Here is a 19,620-nt window from a genome sequence, read left to right as displayed (position 1 = left end):
AAGGCAGATGATAGCCAATCTTAACCCAAAGCAGGCAGAATTCCCTCTGAGACCCCCTTAATGAACCCTTTATATTTAATCCTGTAGGGTGACTGTGATTGCAAGCCAGGGCCATGCTTACTTTTTCCTTCTTTGCAGTTGTCAGAGTTATTGGATAATTTGGACACACAGGATGTTAGGTTTTCATTTGAGCTCAGCTGAACATAACCAAAAACAATGACTGTGACTCAGCCAGAAGGTCAATAACTCTGTGTACACAAGGAAGTGGTTCGTCCTCATGGGGAATTGGGCAAAAGAGCTATTTAAACAATAAATCAGGGCACTTAAAGAGGTCTGTCTTGCTTCATACTAGTAACCTTCATTGTTTTTAATTTAAGATTGAACATATGGTCAAAACATCGCAATCTTTCTTTGCATTAATATATTTTTTTTATTTTCCACATCTCTTGGGATTTGTTTAAATGCTTGGGCCATTTGAATGCCATTGGAATGATTATATTCGTAATGGCAGCCAGCTATGTGAGAAACTGCTTTGACCCTGCTAATAAATAATTCGCGCTAAATTGTTGCACTAAAAACAAATAGCTTAACTTTTATAAAACATCTGCTGGGACAGCAAAACAGAGGAAAGCCCAGGAGAGATCCTAAGATATGGATGCAGAAGTTATGGATCTCCAGATGTTGCTGAAATACAAAACTCTTCACAGCAATAGCCAGGAGTGAGGGATGCTGGAAGTGAAAATTCAGTGGCATCTGAAAAGCCACTACTTCCCCACGGCTGTTACGGGCACATACTCAACCCTTTCCTTTTTCTCTGTTCCAGTAATGTCAAGGTAGAAACATGCTATGCCTGGTCAGTTGCTGTACGGACAAACATTACCATAAACTGAAGCTCTTGTGCGCTTCACATTGAAAGGTTTTCATCTGTTTCCTGCCACATGTCTGGTGTGTGTCTTCCACATTCCTGAGATGCCAGCAACTGTATTCCCATTGGATGGAACTTTCTGGTGCTGGCTTTAGCATTAAACAGAGGGAGTCGATCACTTTAGGCAACAGACACTGAGGAGTGTCACTCCTCCTGAACCTCCCACCCACCCTCCTCTCTTTGAAGCCAGAACTTTGTGCCACCCAACCTATCCTGCACCCCAATAGCAGCCTATTACCCTGCAGTAACAGGGAGAGGGGCCAAATAAGAACAAACTGTTGGATTAGTTGACTTCTTTATGTGTAGGTGGTGCACGTCCTAAGATCAAAATTGCTTGGATCAGCCCTACAACCTTCTCCTGGAGAGAAAGCAGCCATGGAATAGTTCTGAGAAGCATAAAGAAATTTTTTGCCTGCATTTTGACTTAGCAACATTATCCTGAAAGAGGGCTAACAGAGGAACAGACAAAAGAACCAACTGTCAGCCCTACAAGGTAGACCAGACTAAGAAATCAACGCCACCCAGGTCAGGGCTACAGTACTTTTATTATAACAGCTATAGTAACAGGATCTTGCAAGTCTGAATGTGCTTCCCCCCTCCTTCAAGTTATCTTTGTGTGAACTAAGGAGGGGCTTGTCTGAGATGTTTTCTCAAGTTAGTTTCCTGGCCCGGGCTCAAGCCCCATTTGTCTGACCATTGCCTAGTACCAGCTCTTCCTCCTATCCTTCAAGGCCATTCCCTATTTCCTCTCCACCAACCTACTCCCTTTAATAAACTTTGAGATGTGTTGGCACTGAAATTCCCAGAACTCCCATCAGCCCCACTAGCTTAGAATTCTGGGAGTCCTAGTATACCCAGAAGGCAGCGAAGTGGGGAGATGTCATTGTACTGAATTTCCTCCTGCAGACCAGAGCAGTGTACCAGGGAGGCAGTAGGTGACACACTGTCTTGCATATACTAATTGTTCCTAATTTGTCTTCAATGCCTAATATTTCAGTGAGAATTATAAAATAAAATGAACTGTGTTCCACCTGAGTAAGCAAACAATGAGATAGCACCCATGACAACAGTCTCCAAGACACTTCAGTGTGTAATGGGACGTGTCAGCCTATTGCAAAATCTAGTGCAATTTACAGATGGAAAGAGGAGACATTCAAAATGAGCACAAGGAGCCTGTTTCTCGTTACTGGAAGAATGCTCATTTCCTTTGGAATCCTAAATGTCATTTTGGGAATTATTGCTTTCTTCCCTGTTTTTTCCTATAAACCATGGTTTGTTGGATGGAGTGTTCGCATTGCTTCTTCCATCTGGAGTGGATATTTGGTAGGCAGAACTAATAGATGTCTCGGAAAGAATGTTATCACTGGTGTTTATGTAAGCGATTGGTTTAGTGGATAATTTAGGATCTAAGTTATTAAAGGTTTTATATATCAAGACCTGATGATGGAAATGTCTGCCAAATATTTGAAGTTTTGGTATCGTGGTTCTAGAATGCAGTTTTCCTACAATACTAATATGGAGGGAAATGTGTAAATGGGATGATTAAATTCTAGTGAAAAAGTTTCCCTAGGAACAAACAAGGCTGTGAAAGCTTTTTTTCTTCCTAAGCCATAGAGGCACAAACTAAGAGACTTGCGGATCACAGGGACTTCAAAAAGCTGTTACTAAATTGTAATTTGTAATGTGATAGTAGGGGGAAATTATGAAATGTAAACCTGAAGAGTAACTACATTAATCATATTTATTTTTCATAATTATAAGCATAAATCAAATGAAATCCATTTCCATTTTTGCCCTGGCTTTATCAAATGCTTTTAAAAAGTATAGCTCAGATCAATCGCAGCTTGAGATCAAGAGAAGGTCATGTGCTCCTTCTCTGAGGTTGGTGTATGGAGACTGTGCAAATATTTGATATATTGAAAAACATTCATTATACGAACACATGCCTTTCATGCAGAAGATTACTAGATTAATTGTTGTAAATTTCAGTTAAAAGAGTGAATAGCAAGTAATAGAAAGAACTCTGCATGAGAACTGTGAGAATGTGAAATTGGTCAACTTGTCAGACAAATTTAACCTGTCTGTAACTTTCAAACAAATAAGGAACTCTGATTCTGACCCAGCAAACTTTAGTACCTTTGTGATTAAATCCAAAATTGCTTGCAAGTTTGTTTACAGGTAGTCCTTGGTTAATGATGGTAATTGGGACCGAAATTTCTGTCACTAAGCAACGTGGTCATAAAGCACAACAACATGTGACTGCATCATTTAGCAACAGCAATCCCAGCACTCCCCATTGCAATTGTTAAGTGAGGATTGTGGGTTGTTAAATGAGTCCCAAGTGGTTCACAAGCAGGCCGGCAGACAGGTAAGTGGCTGCTGCCAAGTTGGGGAGGGTGCACAGGTGGCCAGTGAGGTGCAGCACGAACGCGGCAGGCCCGGAGGTGGCTGCTGCTGGGTGGGGGAGAATGTGAGCAACTTACCAGAGTGACTTGCAACCTTCCCTGCCAGTTTCCCCACTGACTTTGCTTGTGGGAAGCCAGCAGGGCAGGTCACAAATGGTGATCATATGACCACAGGATGCTGCAACCGTCATAAGTGTGAGCTGGTTGCCAAGCATCCCGATTGCAATCTCATGACCATGGGGGTCCTAGGATAGCTGGAACTTTGAGGACTGGTTTTAAGTACCACTTGTTCAGTGCCATCGTAACTTCGAACAGTTGCTGAACAAGTGGTCATTAAACGAGGACTACCTGTATGTTTTCTGCTTGGGCATATTAGGGCTGTGCAGAGATCTGGGTTCAAAGCAGACATGTAATATTCATCAGGAATACTTTAAACAAAATGTATTTTTCCCTGGAATTGTGTATTGGCTGCCGAGAGTGCAAAGCGCAGCTGCTTGAGCCCAGGATGGGATGGGAAGCAGTCTGCTTTAAGGTCCATCATGTACTACGTGTACCCGTGCCTTTCTCCAATCACATTTTGCCCCTCAATTCTGGTTCTCTACACAGCCCTATTCTGTATGATTACATGCTCTAAATAGTCCTGCTTGGCTGTGACTAATCACCGTCTTAATTTACTTAAATGTTTTAGAATGGGGACATTGTACACAGTTGAAAGGATGGATAATTCCAGCCATTTGGTGTTGCTCAGAGTGATGTTTCAGAAAAATATATTTAAGGGAGGAGAAATAAGTCATTACCTGGCGAAAGCTGTGTTGTTCCCCCTTCTTAGACCCAGGCTCCGCCTGTCTCATCCTTTAAATTGCTGATGAATGGCTTTGGGGAAACCTAAGCTGGAATAAAATTAATCAAGAGTCCAAGAGAGTTAATATATATATGTATATTGCTAAAGTCATGCAAAAATAAATAGAAGTGATTCACAAGGCATAACGTTCCTGTACTGCTGCACCATTCTTGACAAGGTTTTAGAGAATATGAACATTTCAGATTTCTTTTTCTTAAAGCTCCACCACAGAACCTAGCAAGGGTTTGAGCTTCCCAAGGTGCAAAACAATATACAGCTTGTAAAGCTAGCAATTTAATTCTTCTAATGTTCATGGTTATCTAGAAGAGGAACCTTTCCTTATTGGCCTGTGATTTTCTAGATATTGGGGCAAGATGAGCCACAAAAAACTCTTATGTGGCTGTGAAAACAGACGCAGTGCAATATTGTTTATTGACAGCAGAGATTCTGACAACTGAGAATGCAGGAGAAGAAGCTAAGGTAGAGTCAATACTTTGATAGACATTCAGTAGGTTTTATATGTACACAAACCAAGAGCAGTAAATCATACTACGTTCATGAAAAATATTTTGACTCTGCCTTTTGTGGTCTTACAACATCCAGCATCTGCAACAGGGGATCCCAATCTGTGGTCTTAGGGCCAAATACATCCTGCTCTCCAGGATCTTGAGTATGTCTCTCTGAATTTCTATAGATGTTGCTGCCAAAATGTAACTTTCAAGTTGACTGAACAGGAAAGCATTAAGCACACAGGGAAGCACCTTAGAGAAAACAGATTATTTAGATTTTTTTCTGGTCTGAGTTCAGACTCTGTTTTGACATGGAAATAGATCTGGTTGTCCTAATGGATGATCTTTACTGGATATAAGAGATCTCTGTTATACCTTTGTATACACTGATTGCAGTATCCTTTTACAATACTCAGTGAACTGGGGGTCAGAAGCTCAATTTTCAATGTTTCCATATCTACCTTTCTGAGTACTCTCAGAAGGACCATTTAAGGCTCAAGGGCTACCCTGTACTTCTTTATACTAACTTTTGAATTTATTGAAAAGGAGATGCTAGGGCTCTTGTGTATATAAGCATCATTTCTGAAGCCTTTCCGTTAATTTCTGGCAAGTGGGAACTGTAATTGCTTGGAACCAAATTAGTTTGCTCTGCTATGAAAACTCTGTAGGTAGGTCATGAATTACTGATATTGTGCTTATATGTTTAACAGGTTTTTGTGGGGATGTGTGGGTCCTTGGAAATGAGGCTGTAGTACTCTGAAAGCCATGGCTATTTTTTAGCAGGAAAAAAGGGCACTGGGAAATATTACAATGGATCTCCCACATCATGCCTAATTTGACCTAAGATGGTGAGGGAAGCATGGTTTGGGCCTCAGAGGGATTCTTTCATCTCTCTGACTTCATGTGTGGCCAAAGTTCAAGAATGCCATTGTAAGCAGCTGCTAGATAAGCCAAAATGTTAGGAAAATTCATGTTGGAATTAGTAATGGCATAAAGAGTGAACAAGAGCCAGAGACATTCTCCTGCATTTTCTCTACCAGTTTCCTGAGTAAATTCCTTTGAGAAGGATAGAATTTTGGAGAACACTATACTTTATCCCTCTCATTTATTTAGTAATGAGGTGGCCATAGGCGATGTCGTTGTCCGGCCTTTTAATCTCTCCCAGTGGTCTGCAGCTACCCATACTTCCATTAAATCCCAAGGAAAGAGAAGATATCTTGAGGGAACTCTTCCAATTCAGCTTTTTTGGAGAAGCACTACTATAATCGCCAAGGGAAAGTCCTACCCTTGAAAACCCTTGGAGAAATTCTGAGAAATCATTCTGCCATTTCTCTTTCCACAAACCTGATGGAGAATTTAAAAACCAAAATCTGTTCCTAGCTCTAGAGAGAATTACAATTTATTTGAAGCATTGCGGTGAGTTCCTGGCAGAGAAGAAATTCAAACCAGAGATTTCCTAGTTCATGGGTTTTTACTGTTGTTTTGTTTTTGCTAGAAAGACACACCAACTGATTGCACATGATTGCCAAGAAATTTTGCTCCCTGAGGCAGAGGGGAATAAGTTACCCCATCCCACATTTTATAATAGCCAGTCAAAGTTTAGTTCAATAGTTCTAATACGTAGGGCGATATCTCCACTGTGCTTGAGAATATGAGACTGTTTAGGGGATCAGGACAGACTGTCTTCCAACACACTGGAAAACTTAGGAAACACAGCCAAAGTATATTGACACCTGTGTATCTTCTGCACAAGATGGTTGCCTTACTTTGTCTAACGCAGTGTTTCTCAACCTTGGCAACTTTAAGATGTGTAGACTTCCATTAAAACGCAAGGAAAGAGAAGATATCTTGAGGTAACTCTTCCAATTCAGAGGTCCACACATCTTAAAGTTGCCAAGATTGAGAAACACTGCTGTACTGGAATGGCCAACCCTAGGTGTGCAGAATAGGCAGGAATCTAGCAAAGGAAGATATAACAGATTAATTAGGCAGCAATGAGAATGGAGGCAGGGGTTTGAGGCAGGAACAGGACAGGAAGGGGGTGAAGTGACTGAGAAAAAGATGAGAAGGGAAAACAAACCTGGTAAAGTGGGAAGGGACATATAAGTAGGAAATCCATCATTTTAACAAGGCTGAATTTTCCATATTGTTTTGTAATTTACAGCCAGATTGTTGGCTGCTGATCTGTAGTTTAGAGTATTTTGCAAGAGATGGAAACAAAAATGGCAGAATCTGGAGAAAGGACACCCAAAATAACAACAACAAAATCTTTTGCAATGTTTGGGAGAAAAAGCAAAAGAGATTTCGTGCCATAATACTGAGCGCAATGTGGAAACTGATAATCTAATAGCTTAAACTATCTGCCTGGACCTGGCCCAGCAGCCATGAAATAATCTCTTTTTGGTTCTGTTTCTCTTTGTTCCCTTCACCACATGTGTAAATGAGGGAGGCTGGGTTGGAAAAGCAGACAGTAAAAAAGGCTTCCCAAATGTTCTTATTCTGTTGTATTATTTGTTCTGGCTGGAAACTCTGCAAGCATTTTTTTACCTGATAAATTTTGCCAACAGTCACTCATGACTCCAGATGTTTCTGCTTTTGTTCATGGGAACTTTTTCATGGTATGGTAATGCCAAGATTATAATTTCAGGCTTAGTCTCCTAAATTATCTATTCAAACTCTTATTTTAATGTTGCTGTAAAGGACCACAAATGCAAACAACTACATTTTAAAACTATTGGAGTGGAGCGTGGGGTGGGCTGGGGAGGAGGGAGGCCAGGAGGAGAAAGTCAAATCAAAAATGAAAAGCCAAATCTATATTTATCTGGGTTCAAAAATATTATTCGGTAAATGAATTCAAATAGGAACCAGTGAAAACCTTAGGCATAAGAGGATGCTACAGAGGGAATGTTAGTTAATTTACTAATCACACCCCTCACAGTGCTTGAGGGATCTTTGATGGAACTCTTCCCCAGGAGCTTTTGTTTCATCAGCACTTCCTGGAATGCTCAGTGATCACACAGTGTTACAAGTCACATGACCATTCTAGGAAGCAACCATTCGAAAGAGACTTGGGTTAGGAAAGGCCGTGCTGCTGCAGCAAAAGACTATCATAAAGTAAATGCAAGCCACCTGTGTCCTTGCAGATTTTTTTAATTAGGGAAAATGTGCCTCTAAGCCAGTCTTTCTCAACCTCAGCAACTTGAAGATGGGTGGACTTCAACTCCCAGAATTCCCCAGCCAGCATCTTCAAGTTGCTGAGGTTGAGAAAGACTGCTCTAAGCTAAATTTTCTTGATGATAGGTCCATCAAAGCTGTTGCAAAGTCCAGCAAGAATGGAATGCTCCAATTTGTATTCCTACCTAGAGTTACCACAGAGGCTAGCAATATAAAGATATTCACTCAGAAGCTCAGCCTGACTCCCAGGAGGACTTGGCACTGTCTCTCTTTACAAACTCAAAAATAAACATTTCCCAAACTCCAGCTATATGGAGACTAATGAAAAAGCCTTTTTAGTGGTAGAGTCTCAGTTAGGAAATGTGCTTTCTCAAGAAGTGGGAAAAGTTAAGTATCTGTGCTTTTATCTGTTGATAGATGAAGATCTTTGCCTTCTCCATGTAGTTCAGTAATTGAGCAGAAGGATGCCTATGACTTAATTCAGTTGCATCTTTTTTTTAAAGCAGTTTTTGTTTGTAAGATTGTAAGAAGTTCTGAAGAAGATCAAGGACCCACCTAGATTAGCAAGTTGTCTCTGCAATGGTCAGCTAGATGCTAAATGGGTAACATATAAGCAGGACATATGTTAAATGGAACCTCAACTCATGTTCCTTAGCAACTGATATTAACCCGTGGTTTGTATCTGTTATTAAAGATAATATATTGTCATCACGACTATAGGTAATTGAAAATGGTAACAAATTTCTCTAATCCTCTTTTAAAATCAACCTTAGGAGCAGCCCACACTGTATCTTGTGACAGCAAATTCCACAGTTTAGCTGCATGTTGGGTGAAGATTTTGATGCATGTAAAAAAGGGTGGAGCTCATGGTTGTAGCTGCCATCCTGACTTTTTTGACTCCCCTGCAGGCCTCCCTGACTGGAAGCATTGTCTTGACCAAGACCATTTTAAAACTAAACAGTGCTCAGCAGAGGCAGAAAGACTTTTAAAATAGTATTTGGACAGTGCACATATAGGCCATTGGTCAGAATCTTTCAGGTTTTGAAAGACATATGTTAAATGGAACCTCAACTCATGTTCCTTCCTCATGTTTCTATTTCTACTGCTGCAATTATTTGCGCATATAAATCAAGTCACAGCAATTAGAAGCAGATCTAAGCCCTCTTTTACATTTTTCTTTATTACTGCATTTCGTCTGGTTGGGATGCATGTAAAAAAGGTAGATAAAAACTCCATCAGGTTCCTTTTACCTCCTGAGAACTATAGCATAGTCCATGTAATTTTCTTGGCAAAAATAATGGTATTTTGCAGTGAGGTAGTGATGGGAGTATGGGCTGTTGAGGTTTTGTGTTGGTCTTCCATCCAACTAATCACCTAATTATTTCATGATCAGCCAAGGTCGGGTAAGGACTGCCAGCTGCTGTGGCTGTGTGTATATATATGTGTGTTAGTGTGTGTGTATGTGTGAGTGTGCGTGTGTATATATGTATATGTATATGTGTGTCTGTGTATATATATACATATACATGCACACGTGCACACACACACATATAATCCCCTTTCACCCCTATGGGTACTATGTGCCTTCCTCAATCTCAGGTCCTCTACCAGAGGCCTGGGAGTTTGAGGGTTCTGCACAGTATTTTGGCTGTTCCTAGCACTGCTCTCTTCTGGACAGAGAGCTCAGATGTTGTTCCTGGGATATGTGGGAGCCACTCTCCCAGCTTAGGAGTCACAACCCCGAGTGCTCCTACCACCACTGGGACCACTTTGGCCTTTACTTTCCAAATTCTCTCTAGTTCCTCCTTCAGGCCCTGGTACTTCTCCAGCTTCTCATACTCCTTCTTCCTGATGTTGCTGTCACTTGGCACCGCTACATCTATCACCACCGCTGTCTTCTGGTTCTTGTCTACTACCATGATGTCTGGTTGATAGGCCAGTACCTCTCTGTCCATCTGAATCTGGAAGTCCCACAGGATCTTAGTCCTGTTATTTTCCATGACTTTCTGTGGAACTCCCATCTGGACTTGGGAGGGTCTAGCCCATACACTGCAGATATTCCTGTATACAATGCCAGCTACTTGGTTGTGCCATTCATTGTATGCTGTTCCTGCCTGCATCTTACACCCTGCCATTACGTGTTGGACTGCCTCTGAAGCCTCTCTTTGGTCCTGTCTAGTGTGGTAGACCCCTGTTTCTATAGATCTGGTGCTTAGTGCCTGTTCTTGTGCTGTTACGATCAGTGCCTCAGTGCTGTCTTTTACTCCAGCCCTTTCCAGCCACTGGTAGGATTTCCCAATGTCAGCCATCTCAGCTGTCAATGGTACATTCCATGCAGGGTCTTATCTTGCCATGGCACTTCCTCTGATTGAAGTTCCTCCCATGTCTGCTGCTGCCTCAGGCATTCTCTCAGCAGCTCATCTTTGGATGCCGTCTTACTGATGGACTGTATTCCTGGATGCTCTGGGTTTCATCCAGGACAGTGGCTTTGACACTCACCAGACCCCGCCTGCCCTCTTTCCAGCAGGTGTACAATCTCTGGGTGTTGAACCTGGGGTGGAAACCTCTGGACATTGTGAGGAGCTTCTGGGTCTTCACATCGGCAGCCTCCATGTCCTCATTTAGCCAGCTCACTATACTGGCAGGGTATCTGATGACTGGCAGGGCATACGTGTTGATGCTTGATCTTGTTCTTCCCATTGAGCTGGCTCTTCAGGACCTGTCTTATCCTTTGATGGTACTTGGATGTTGCCATCTTTCTTGCCTCCTCAGCAGGGTTCCCATGTGGCTGTGGGATACCAAGGTACTTGTAGCTGGTCTGTATGTCTGCTATGCGGCCCAGTGGTAGTTCCACCACATCAGTCTTAACTACCTTCTCTCTCTTTACTACCATCCGGCTACACTTCTCCAGTCTGAATGACATCCCAATGTCCTCACTGTAGATCTGTGTCAGATGGATCAGCGAGTCGATGTCTCGTTCATTCTTAGCATGCAGCTTGATGTCATCCATGTAGAGAAGATGGCTGATGGTAGTTCCACTCTTGAACTTGTATCTCCTCTGCATATATCTTGGGGAGATAACATGTGTGCATACAAAGACCACATATCTGGATTGTATTTCCACTTTCAGCTGAATCCATGAAGATCAGAAGCTAGAACAACAGGTGCCCTTTTGAATCCTGACCCAAAATAATGTGTGAAAAGATCTTTGGAGCCAAGAGATGGATGCCAGCTTAAAGCTTAACACTCTTAGTAAATGCATGAATGGGATGATATTTACACTGAGTGTTTTCAGGCTCTCACTCATAGCAACAATGCAACAACTCCACACCAGCTTTCCTGAGCTCGGCTACCATTAAAAAAACAACTATTGAACTGATTGAGTTATTTTGTCTTCAGTTATATGTTGCGAACTCTTTATTCTAGAGAAGATGTAAGCAAATGGTTCAAATAGGAGCATGAAATATATAGGATTGAATGAATTCAATGGGAGGGAGATATTCAATGCAAGCAAGGCTTCATCCCTTTGTAACGAAAAGAGAATTTAATAAGCGACACCTGTCATCACTGATCACAGAAATAATATCATCAGCTTCAAAATAGAGTTCCCCCACTTTCTGGAAAGTGGATAAAAGAAAGTTCCTACAGTATGGGTTTTTTTTTTCTTCATGTTGGGCTGACTACAGTTCATTCCCTTTCTCTTGCAATGTAGATCATTGCAATGATAAGGAAAGCCAATATCATTTCAGACTTTCAATCAATCTCAGCCATTTTTTTTTATCCCATCATGCTTTCAGTCATCAGAACCTAAATAGAAATGATGATAATTCTCTGCTTGTTGCATGCTGTCCACAGGGAGAATCCTGTGGGTTATTCTTGACATTCACAAGTTGGACAATGTCAAGTAGTTATCATGCTGTTGCGTAGCCACATTTTCAAAGTAGAAATAAATATGACCTTGAGATTGCCAAGAATAGCAAACCTGCATCTCTTTCCCCACTTTATTCTTTGTATTATTACAAGGGAGATGGATGACATGATCTTACAGTATTCCATCATTCAAGTCCATATATTTAAGAAAGAAGATATAACACACTCCCTTTCTCCTGCCTGGCTAATGAACTGAGACTGCACTCCCAGAATTCAACAATCTGACAGGTACTTACTTTGCTAAGATTGCACTTACTTTGAGGATTAGTTCTCCTAATATAAAAGGATTTATATTATTTACCATTTACCAAAACAGTGAGCAAATGCATACTGTGCTGCCATGAATTTTGTCCCTCTGCATCTTGCCGCCATAGATAGCCTATATGTGGGTTTTCATTGAAAGTACAATACTCACTGGAAATATTGTGTTGTATCCCTAAATTTCTTTTTAATAAATACTAATCAGAACTCTCAGATTCTTATTCACTTGATTAACTCCTTCCTCTCTAGACTGCAAGAAGGGAAATCTAACATATGCCATTAAATTATCATTTCTCTTGTATCATCAATTGTTTTGGACAATACTATGGTATTATGACTTGCAATAAACTCTTCCTCTTGGCAAATTAGTTGGCTAATTATTATTATACCTTTCCATAATCATTGTTTTCAGCTTAACCACTTTCAGATAGATGCAAATTTCTGAGAATCTCATTCCTTCATTCTTATTAAACTCATGATACAAAGACAGGGGGTTGTCTTTGGAGATTTACCCAAACATTGGCCAGTCATTTTCAAATTTGTCTCTCTTTCTAGAAAGGCTACACTCCTATAGCAAAAATTTCTAAAACTGAGCAGTTGCTGCTCCTGATCTCTTATTTCATTCTCTATTTATTCTCCCATTTTGGGATCAGCAAGACCCCAGACTTAATGAATACTCAACATACTGAAAATTCATTAGCTCTCACTAACTATTTTATACTGTTGCAGGAATTTAGAACTCAAACTAAGAGAGTTTATGAGTCAGATCTGCAGGAGGCATTGAGCTGAAGGGAAAAATGCATGAGTAAGCTGTCACATGATTCCTTACTCCATGATATCCCATTGGAATAATTACTGGGAGTCATTATAGACTTCAAATATCATCTCTATATAATTATGGTTTAATAGGGACCTACCTAAACCTCAGTTATTAGATAAAATAAACATACAAGAGTTAAAAAAAATAGAAGGGAGGATTCTATAGCAAATCCTGCATGTGCATGGTGTACAAAGTTCTTCTGATGTTAGTAAATTTGCTTCCTTGTGCTATTTTTTTTTTTAAAGTCTGTTTTGCAAAATACTGCAGAGAGAACAAAGGACTATTAACGTTGTTCACTTTATGACATATATACATATGTTTTCCCTTCTGTCTACAGGCTGTTATTGCAGGTGTACTTCTTACTCTGGCTGAGAAACAATGGACCTCAAGATACCTGGTAAATTTATGTGGTTATTCCATGTGATATCACATTCTAGGCAGAATTAAACCAGGCATAGATTCAAGTAGGAAAAGCATGTTTTTTCTACCTAAGGCTATGGATCAGATAAATAATGTAAGATTTTGAGTAGGCACAATTTATTCCAAAGAGTCAGATATTTCCTGACTTGAAGGAACCAATAAAAGCCATATCAAACAAAACCATTTGTTTTAAAGAAAAATATTTTTGCTGCATAGGAAATGAATAAATAAGATATGCATTTGGGATGTATCAAGTAAATATGAAAGTTCATCCTTATGTGAAGTTCCTTACAGAATGGGTTTTAGGGCATCTCTTCTTCTACCCAAAGAATTTTAGGTTTTGTTTTTTGTTTTAAAGGAATGTAGTTTTCTCTCTTCATCCATTTTTAATGTCTATTTATTACTCTGTATTATGTGTGTGTGAATTTGTGTCTGTGTATACACAGACACACACAGACACACACACACTGCTCAATAAGATTCAAAAACAGTGCTGAGAAAATTATCCACTCCGTTTTTAGAAACAAAAAATTATAGTTAGAATATGGGATCATCAGTATCATAGTGCATCTGCCAAAGCCCATGAAAACCACTGGGGTCCCACTGCCAATTTTGGAGACACATAGCTTACAATTATTTCTCCTCCTTCTTGCTCTTGACTATTTATCTGCCCACTCCAAATGACTTAATAATGAAAAGAGCAAGGGAAAAAAGCTATTGCTTCTCAATATGAAAGAAGGGCACAGACCACTATTTGCAGGCATCTCTCAGCCCAAGGAGGGTCCATTCCAAGTCCAGTTTAAAGAACCTCAATAGATATTCCTGGTTCGTTGGATCAGATAAGTAGCTTCTGGACAGTGTACTGAAGTGACATTGGTCATCAGCTCATACCAACATGAGGATACTTCTATTTAAACCATACTTATAAATTAGTATGTGCAAACTGTATACAGCTCAGCTTTTCCCTTGGTTCCCTTTTTTAGTGATGTATTCTGTCCCCCATGTTGGAGGTGCTTCCTAACAGCTTTATCACATTCCTCTGCAGGGGTGTCCCCAGAGTTGAGATCTTTGGGGCCAAGCCCTCCTACCAAATCTTCAGCCAGCGTAACAGAAAACCATGTCAGACATATGAAAATATTCATGGCTTGATTGACTGGTTCTTGACATACATGAAAATTATATGGATAGTTTTTCAATACAATATTCTTTTATGAAGATATGAAATGTGAACCCAAGATGATTTGGTTTTGGATCTTATACCCTGTGTTTATCCACATTTATGCAACAGTGGATCTTTGTAATAAGTCTTTAAAGTTGCTGTTTAACTTTCTAGTTGAGTGTTTTTTTGTTTTTTGGTGGTGTTTGTGATTCCAAAGGCATCAGAGAGCAAAAAATAACAATTCTTCCATTTCCATTTCTTTTCCTGTAGAAACAAAACGAAAAACAGAGTTATGTGTCCCTTGAGAACTGAAATTACTCTGCAGAATGATACAGAACAGTTTTCACCAACCAGATGTTCCCAGATGTGTGGGACCACAGTTCTTTTCATTGCTAAGCAGCATGAGTAGTAATAGATGATAGGACTTGTAGTCCAACACATCTGGACCTAAATTGGAAACCTGGCATAGAGCTATATTGATGACTCAAAAAATTCAAACATAGTGATCCAATATTACACTGTGGTTACATAGTTTCTGGATGTTCTGCTCAGTACTCCTCTTAAGGACACATTGACATCTGTCAGGTTTTTGCAAGGTTATGTCAAATCTCTCCCACCAAAGTATTACCAAATCGTTTGAAGGGTCTTTCTTTGATGGAGTCTCTTTGATCAGCTTGATCTGGTGAAGTTCACTGTCATTGCTGTTCCCAAAGAACCATTCATCTGTTCTTGGGATTCCTGACTGTCAGAGGACCTGAAACAAACAGTTGTTAAGTAGAGACTCCCCACCTGTGCGAGAGCTGACTAATTTCATGACTGTAATTTTTGTAACAGAGAATAACACCCTCAGTTTTTGTTTCTTCCCTCTTTCTTTTGTATTCAAAAAGCTTTCCAATTCTCCAGCTCCTCACAGAATTTTTTGCCTACCATGGTCCAGACAATCAGCCCTTTTGGTTTTTTGAAACTTCAACACGTTTTCTTTTTCAGAGAGCTAGCAAAACAGTGGCATTTTTATTTTAATTTATACTGTTTACTCAATGTTGGTTGATTGCCAGAGTTGGCTGAATGGGTACAACAGGCATTCCTATTTAAGATGCTTTTTATTGTAATTCTTTATCATTTATTGTAATTCTTTATTGGCCTCTTGGACTCTTCCTTTTTTAGTAATTGCTTTGTACAGATTTTAGGTTTTATGTAACTGTATATCTATTGTTTTAATGAGTTGTGAGCCACCCAGAGTCCCCCATTAGGGGGAGATGGGCAGAGATAAATTTAATAAATAAAAATAAATAACATAAATTTTCCTTCAGGTAGTAAGGCAAGGAAAGATGGCTTGAGATCTTCTTCCTATCAAAAGACATGATACCTGTCAAATACAAATTCTGAATAAATGTAGTTTGCTGTCAGAACTTTTCAAAGAGGTTTAAATTGATCCCAGAATCTTCTTTACATGAGGATGCGGCAACTCGCTTAATATCTTCTCAGTTGCCAGTATTTACCTGAATATAGTGCCAAGCAGAGAAAAATAATCCTGCCTTTTCTTTCCCTGACTGTTGTCATTCAATCTGATGACAGAGAATTTGGTTCTGAAATTCTTTTAAATTCTGAAATTCTTTTAAAGAGAATGAAATTCTCTTTAAATTTAAAAGACAAAAGGGATCCCTTCACCGCCGCAGGAGTATACCGCATACCATGCAGTTGCGGGCAAGTATACATCGGGACCACAAAACGCAGCATCCAGACCAGGATAAAAGAACATGAAGGACACTGCAGACTACAGCAACCAGAAAAATCTGCAGTAGCTGAACATGCTCTCAAGCACACTGGACACAAAATCCTATTTGAAAACACAGAGATACTGGACAACACCAACAGCCACTATACCAGGTTATACCGGGAAGCCATTGAGATTCACAAACACCAGCACAGCTTCAATAAAAAAGAGGAGAGTCTAAAAATCAACAAAACCTGGCTACCAATCTTGAAAAATACAGCCTGCAAAAGGTCAACGAACTCAGCTCAACCACCAGGACGTGTGAGCAGCTCACACAATGAACATACTAATCACCCTCAGCAGCCACTTGTTAACAACTCAATACAAGAAAAAACCCTGCCTAATCCCCAGAAGATACACACGTATTCTGACACCCAAACAAGCAGCCACTCGTTATCCCAAACCCCACACCCCCCCACATCCCCCCTAACCCCCCCACACACCCCCAATCCCCCCCACTCAGATCTCTATAAATACCCACAAAAGACTCCTGTCTGTGCTCCTGCTCTCTGAAGATGCCGGTCACGGATGCTGGCGAAACATTACGAAACAAAACGTCCCGGAAGACCCACACCAGCCATCATATTCCAGCTGTGAAAGCCTTCGACAATAACTCCTTCGCTAGTTTTATCAGAACAAAGTCAAGAGATACAGGAGAAGGTTAGTAGCTGTGGATAGGCAAAAAGGTTGCTTAGGAATCTCTAGAAAGTAACATGAATATTTTGTGCATTGTGTCTTGGCCAAATGTGACAACAGACTTTTGTTTCAATTCCAGTGGCAGGCTGCTTTCACCTTTAGCATCTTCAGTGTCATCAGCTCTCCTGTCCAAGGCGCCATTGCGGTGGCAGCTCTTCTTCTGGGCCCCTATTGCTATTATTCTTTTGCTGGGGTTTCAGGTACAAACTATCTCAGTTATGCCATTTCGTCACTTTTTCCTTACGGCAAGTTTGCTTCTTCATGCAAAGATCCGTTACATTATGAGTGGTATCACCTGGTGCTGCAGATTCTAGACCTCGTCTCAGGCCTTGTCATTCTATGTGCATCTTTGGCTACTGTGGTCAAGCTCACAGCAAGACTTTTCCAGTTTGGACATTTAAATGTGAGTATTAATCCAGAGCTGGGGTAATCATTGCTAAGAGCAGTGCATTAGGAATCTTTCATATAGTGAGGGCTTTCTCTGAGACTCCATGTTTCTATAAAGGATCAATTAAAATCTATCCCATTTTAACATTTCCTTTTGAAGGCATGTTTCTGGTGCAGCATTTTTTTCCATGGCTTTTCATTCTAGAATGTCTAGACTAGTGTTTCTCAACCTTGGCAACTTTCAGATGTGTGGACTTCAGCTCCCAGAACTCCCCAGCCAGCAAAGCTGGCTGGGAAATTCTGGGAGCTGAAGTCCACTTATCTGAAAGTTGCCAAGGTTGAGAAACACTGGTCTAGAAGATCAGAAGACTTAGGAGGTTGGGTTGGAATTGCTTTCTCAACTGCCCAAGATGGCTGGGGTGGGTATTCTTCTATTTACTTTTCTTTCTTTAACATTTAAAATGTCCACCTGTTCACAATAGCCTCAGGCCATTGTGAATACTATGTCATCAGTGCTTCTCAAGGTGACAATATGCTAACACAAACTAGAAACTATCAACCCTCCCCCCCTGCCCGAACCTCATGAAGTTATACAGAAGGGATCAGTGAAATGTTAGCTTTCTGGATCCACTGGCAGCAACATTTCCAAAGTTTACCTTAGAATAGGTATTGACTCCTGTGTGCAGTGTTTAGATTTTTAGTTAGGGTTGTTTCTTCAGACTCTTCTTTTTTGTGTTTGTACCGTTGTATTTTCTGTTTCTTTTTGTAAACTGCTCAGCATCTACAGTTGAACCTCTCTTAAATATCAGGAAGTTTTTTCTTTCCACTGGAATCTATCTTCCTGGAACTTAAATCCATTATTCCATGACTGGAACAAGGGAGAGAGCAAGTCCTGGCTTTCTTCTACATTACAGAAGCATAAGCCTTATTGATATAACAGCTAAGATGTATGCAGAACATCTCTTGAGAACAATAGAAGATTGGGCGATTGAGAAGAATATATTACTGGAAGAACAGGCTGGGTTCAGATCTGGGCACTCCACAATAGACAATTGCTTTGTATTACACCATCTTATCACCAAATATACAATAGATGGTAAACATTTGTTTACATTTTTCATAGATCTTAGCGTAGCATCTGACTCCATAAACAGAGACATCTTATGGAAGAAGCTTGCTAAGCTAAATATGGAACCTAGACTTTTATACCTGGTAAAGGCCCCCTACACAAATACATGCCTGAAAGTCCGTACTGGAGTCAGTGGCTCTCTTACACAGAACATACCCACTTACAAAGGTGTAATGCATTCTGGCCCCATTGTTGTTTAATCTTTATGTCAATGACATTCCAGGATTTCTCCATTCTGCGGATGTTCACATGCCATGATCCTGAACAGACACATCAATGTCCTTTTGTATGCAGATGACATTGTTTTCATGGCACACTCTCAACTAGGCCTGAGAAGATTGATGGAGAGATTTGGCACTTATTGAGCTTCCAACTTTCTGAAAATTAATAAGACTAAATCCAAAGTGGTGGTTTTTGGAAAAAGATGCCCCAAATACAATTGGCACTTGGATGGAGAGTAAAGTGAAGTCATGGGGAAGAGGCGGTCCCTTAGGTAACCTGGCCCCATGCCATGTAGGGCTTTAAAGGTGATAACCAACACCTTGAATTGGACCTGGAAGCAAACTGATACCCAGTGCAGCTCACAGAGCAACGGCGTTACATGGGCCCTCCTTGGGGCTCCAAAAATAGCCCACACGGCTGCATTCTGGACCAGCTGTAGCTTCCGGATACTCTTCAAGGGTAGCCCCATATAGAGTGCATTGCAGTAGTCTATCTGGGAGATAACAAGGGCATGAGTGAGGTTTGAAGGGCATCCTGATCCAGGAAAGGGCATAACTTATGCACAACCTGACGTTGTGCAAAGGCCCTCCTTGCCACAGCTGCCACCTGCTCTTTAAGCAGGAGCCGTGAGTCTAGGAGGGCTCCCAGATTACGCACTGGGTCTGTCTGGGGCAGTGCTACCCCATCCAGCACCAAAGATGACAAAGTCCTGGATACCGAGGAGCCATTAACCCATAGCCACTCTGTCTTACCAGGGTTCAGCTGAAGCCTATTGTTCCCCATCCAGACCCTTACAGCCTCCAGGCACCGCGAAAGGGCAGTCACGGCATCACTTACCTCACCTGGGATGGAGATGAATAATTGCGTATCATCAGCATACTGATGATACCTTATCCCATGATGGTGGATGATCTCACCCAGCGGTTTCATGTAGATGTTGAAAAGGAGCAGAGAGAGAACCAAACTCT

At 40.8% G+C, this 19,620-nt stretch overlaps 1 protein-coding gene across 1 annotated transcript; it reads left to right on the top strand.

The window, feature by feature from the left end:
* The first annotated feature begins 2,083 nt into the window (after positions 1-2,083).
* TMEM212 (transmembrane protein 212) lies at positions 2,084-17,344 on the top strand. Its single transcript, XM_007424301.3, has 3 exons — positions 2,084-2,248; positions 13,203-13,262; positions 16,994-17,344. Exons 1-3 carry the CDS (start codon positions 2,084-2,086, stop codon positions 17,342-17,344), a joined length of 576 nt encoding a protein of 191 aa, XP_007424363.3.
* The last annotated feature ends 2,276 nt before the right edge of the window (positions 17,345-19,620 follow it).

This window comes from Python bivittatus, unplaced genomic scaffold (assembly GCF_059951505.1).
Source record: "Python bivittatus isolate LINGU-HERP-01145 unplaced genomic scaffold, Pbiv_v1 ctg000980_np1212, whole genome shotgun sequence".
Lineage (NCBI taxonomy): Eukaryota > Metazoa > Chordata > Lepidosauria > Squamata > Pythonidae > Python > Python bivittatus.
The sequence above is the reverse complement of the archived record's forward strand: the minus strand, read 5'-3'. Positions and strand labels throughout refer to the sequence as shown.